Here is a 4,402-nt window from a genome sequence, read left to right as displayed (position 1 = left end):
AATCTATGCATGCATTAATCTTAATCTATGCATAGATTAAGGCTTAATCTATGCATCAAGCTCTATGCATAGAGCTTAATGAATGCATAGATTAAGCTATATACATAGAGCTTAATGCATGCATTAAGCTCTATGCATAGAGATTAATGCTTTTGATTCAAAGAGCTTCAAAAGTAGCTAATATGCTTTGTTTTGTTTGTGTAGACCACGAATCGTACACTCGACGACACACTCGCATATAGCCCCAATCTCTCCACCTTGCCTACACCACAGGCAATGTGCCCGAGCCAACTTTACCATTTCATGTCGCATATGAGCCTCGAGCAAAGGGCGATGGCTCAAGCCTACTTTGGGGAAGGCGTTGGCACTCTGCACAGCCATCACAGCCCACCACTACTACATAGGCCACGCCCTCGGACACTCCACGGCGCATCACACAAACCCCACCCACGGCTCGCTCGACTACAATTATGCCATGTAGCCTTTGCTCATGCTGCATTACTACATGGCATAAACTTGATAGCACCAAGAAGAAACGAATAAAAATAAAATAAAATAAAAAATAAAAAATGAGTTTATGAGTCATGAATCAAATAAAAAATGAGTTTATGCTAGCACCAGGTAGTGAAGAGGTCCATCCTAGATGAATAAAAGATCACATGGTGAATGTGATGAAGCACTGGTGCAACAACATCACACACAAGGTAAAGTCAGGGGGATAAAAGCCTTGGAATTGCTCACAAGAGATTTGGGAAGAGGAGTGTAGAAAGCACCATGCAAATCCCCAAAGGTATAAGGAGCAAGAGGAGGCCGCAACGAAGTGAATGCAGAGCATAGGGAGCTCCCATCTTGGAAGTGGTGGTTGGGATACTTTCCACACCTACTTTGTAAGTATTAATAGTACCATCACTCACTTTTTTTGGCATAATGGGCATTTCATTTTTTTTAATCAGTACTCATGTGTCATGCTTCCAGTTGCAAGTGGTCGGTCATGCTGCAAGTGATACGGATGAAAGGTACACCCTAATGCATAGGAAGTATGCCCTCCTCCAGCAACTTGAGCGAGAGGGCCACAACGTGAACTAGACGGATGTGGTGAATATGGTAAACCTCTACATTTTTCACCCATCAATTAGTTTTTTCCTCACTTGTCATTTCTAAGTTTTTGCCCCTTAAATACTATTTTGCAGGGACCAGTGCCAAACCATGAGGGCAACAATGATGATTAGGTTCTATGTACAGGAATCGAGCCTCTTTTGTGTACTTCTTTTTGTCGGCTCCATTATGAGCTATGTAACTTTTGTTACTTAATAAAATTTTCCATTTCATGACCTTTTAGTAGAGAACAGGGGTGTAATATGTAAAACTGGTATACTGGTACTGCAGGACTACACCTGGTGTACCATTATTTTAAAAAACAATCAAACTTGCATCCGTCAAAATAGTAGTTGAAAAAAGGGGTCATTGTCAACAACGAAATACCAGTCGCAACAATAAGTGACGTTGTCAGCGTCGAAACCAACGTCCCAATAAGCATCAAAATCGGGGTCAAAAAATAACTATTACTTTCGACGATTTTTATGCCATGTATTTTGATGCGCATATCGACATGTATTTCGACGCGCATATCGATGCTTTTTTCGATGTGCATATCGATGCTTTCGAAGATTTTTTACATGTTCAAATCCATCAAAAAAAACATCAAGAATCAACCCGCTTGTAATAGTGCTAGCCTTCCAAATAGTTCAGAGTGCCAGTATCTCATCCAAATCATGAAAGCATCAAATCCAACCACCATACAAGATGGCAAAACACCAAAAATCCGAAAAAGTTTCCTCGTTTGAAGGATGGAAAACGTCCTCGGAGGTTGTGAGCCAGTGCTTGCAAGAGAATACAAGGAAACCACTCAATAGTTATTTAAGCTGAGCTTTACAAGTGAGGCTCCAATTTTGATATCCTAGTTTGGAGCTTTAGAACATTTTTTCAACATCATATTTGCACATCACTCATCAATACATACATTGATGCAAAGGCCATTTGGCAATTGACCTAAGGTGTTGCATGGAATCAATATCATCCTTAATGAATTTAATCAATAGTAAAGGAACTAAACGGTCAAACCAACAACACACAACTTAGTCTAAAGTTGAATTTTATCAGTAGTAAAGGAACTGATTTCAAACCAACAACACACAACTAGTCTAAACTTGCACAAACCCAAAGTACTCACATGAAGCTAGGTTGATAAGATGGTAGATTCATACATTATAGAAAAAAAGCTATATTTCTCAAGACTAATTGTAAGCATGAAAATTGATTGGGCTTGAACAAGTTTGGAGTTGATGCAAAATACTCTCTAGAGCGATTTTTCTTGTTTGCATGCTTGTAGAACCTCTCTTATCACATCGTGAATCTAGTTATGCAGAAGAATTGAGGTTGATAATACTGTACAAGTAAGGTAAATCTTTGTGATAACTTGCTCTCACCAAACGGAGTTGGCATTATTATAGTAAATGATTCGACTTTTTTATAACGTGCTTTCAACCAAACACGAAACACACTCATGTGCTAAGATTAAGATGGTATTGTTGATTAATACACCACTATTATTATCTTGGAGATCCTCGCCATGAGAATGCTACACAAGGTGATTGGAAGACTATAATGAGAGAAGGTGATTAGAACACTGTAATTGAGTGGCAGCTTAATTATTCCTGGGAGGGTGTGTCGTCGGGCCACTGTAATCCACATGGAAAGATGGGGAGTCATCTATAACTGCATGGTGCTTGTGTAGGTCTGTTATATTGAGCAACTGTGCATCACCCTGTACAGTTGCTTTTGCTGTGGCTTTTGTCTCATATTCAACTTTGAGAAACGCCCTGGCTACTCGCTTCTTTCGGAAAGCTTCTGTTGGAGAAGGAGGAGCGCTAGCTGAAGAAGATATCAAATCATCCCCCATTGCAGCATCGTTGTAGCTAATTATCAATGATCCCATATAAAGCTTCCTTGTTGAGACCCCATGAGCCACCGTGTTGTCATCATCATCTAGCAGCTCTATTAGTGACCTTAATCTTGGACCCTTCTTCTCATCATCATCACCTCCTAATGAAAATGCTGTGGTCAATCTCTCATTATTACCACCGCCCAAATGAATTTCCTCCTGCAAAAGGACGCAAGAAATCAGCTTCTAATAATTAGGACCGCTTTGCATGCTAATCTGCTTCTTCGCTGAGAACAGTAAAGCTGCTAACTCATAATAATGAGTACCTTAGTCCGGACATTAGTAGTGATAGAATAATTTACTTCATCCACCCCTCCAAGGATCCTTGTTGATGCATATTCTGAAAGGGATCCTTTGAAAAAATCACAGACGTACAGTAAATATCACGTCAACCTTGGGCTACATTAATGTATTATTGAGCTTGCAACATGGATCATTGATTCTAACATCTGGATGCTAGCTAGCATTCGGCTATAAGTATTAAGATGTAGATTTTGTTAATTTCATCACTATAATCACGATCATTACCTTGCTGTTGTATGGCCATGTTTGAGGTGGTTAAAGTAGGAAGGAGAAGAAGGGTAGTAAAGACTAGTGCTATACTCATGACTTGAATGGTTGCAGCTGCCTTCCCAAGAAGCTCTATAGAATGATCGGAGAATGCATGCAATAGTAATTATATGCATAAAAGGGACACAATTGAACCAATATATTGATCGGTAGGTTGAGCAAAATTAGGTGTAAAGGGCAAACCTTGAGTCCTTGAGTTTGTGTTGATGAGTCCTTGAGTGTATTGAGAAAACAATATATAAGGGTGGTTAAAGTAGTGAAACACACACACACTCACACACCACCCCTCAACTCTATTTGGCATGGGCATGGCCAAGGGGGATCAACAGTGGAGAAGATTTTGGGGTCGCATCTTGATGCGAGGGGCGTTGATCTTGGCGACAGGCGCTAGTTGAGTAATCTCAGGCTCAAAGTAATCTCGGGCTGGGGCAGGCGGGAGTGGCGAATCTTTTCGAAAATAAAGAGAATTGAATGCATTGGTATAATTTTGAAAATTTTGAAAAGAGTCCATATTTCTTTAAATGATATTTATTAAACATCATTACAGGGACATAATGCTAGCCATCACTAAGTAATCTCGGGATAATAGTTATCTCGGGATAATAGTAATCTCGGCCCATCGTAATTTTGGGAGGACTTCATTGACATTATACTCTCTCTCTCTCTCTCTCTCTCTCTCTCTCTCTCTCTCTCTCTCTCTCTAGCCAATACATTGCAAAAAGTGGGAAGGAGAAGAACATTCTATTATCTTATTGGATCTAAAGATCAAACTACCACTTGCATTAGTTTGCCAAGAAGGTATTTCTCTTAGCTTGATCTTTCTAATACATT

The 4,402-nt window shown here is 39.8% G+C and overlaps 1 protein-coding gene across 2 annotated transcripts; it reads right to left on the bottom strand.

Annotated features, from left to right (window-relative positions):
* Positions 1-2,525: 2,525 nt before the first annotated feature.
* Positions 2,526-3,759, bottom strand: LOC147604922 (uncharacterized). Of its 2 annotated transcripts, none has more exons than XM_086794424.1 (3): positions 3,530-3,759; positions 3,268-3,353; positions 2,526-3,160 (listed from the first exon to the last, which is right to left on the bottom strand). In XM_086794424.1, the coding sequence occupies exons 1-3, from the start codon at positions 3,606-3,608 to the stop codon at positions 2,705-2,707; spliced, it is 621 nt and encodes a 206-aa protein (XP_086650550.1). In that variant the 5' UTR covers positions 3,609-3,759; the 3' UTR covers positions 2,526-2,704. The 2 variants fall into 2 exon arrangements, with proteins under 2 accessions (XP_086650550.1, XP_086650551.1); XM_086794425.1 differs by having other exon boundaries at positions 3,268-3,341.
* Positions 3,760-4,402: the final 643 nt, after the last annotated feature.

The sequence above is a fragment of the Cibotium barometz genome, chromosome 60 (assembly GCF_041138505.1).
Source record: "Cibotium barometz isolate CiBa-2024 chromosome 60, ASM4113850v1, whole genome shotgun sequence".
Classification (NCBI taxonomy): Eukaryota; Viridiplantae; Streptophyta; class Polypodiopsida; order Cyatheales; family Cibotiaceae; genus Cibotium; species Cibotium barometz.
The sequence above is the reverse complement of the archived record's forward strand: the minus strand, read 5'-3'. Positions and strand labels throughout refer to the sequence as shown.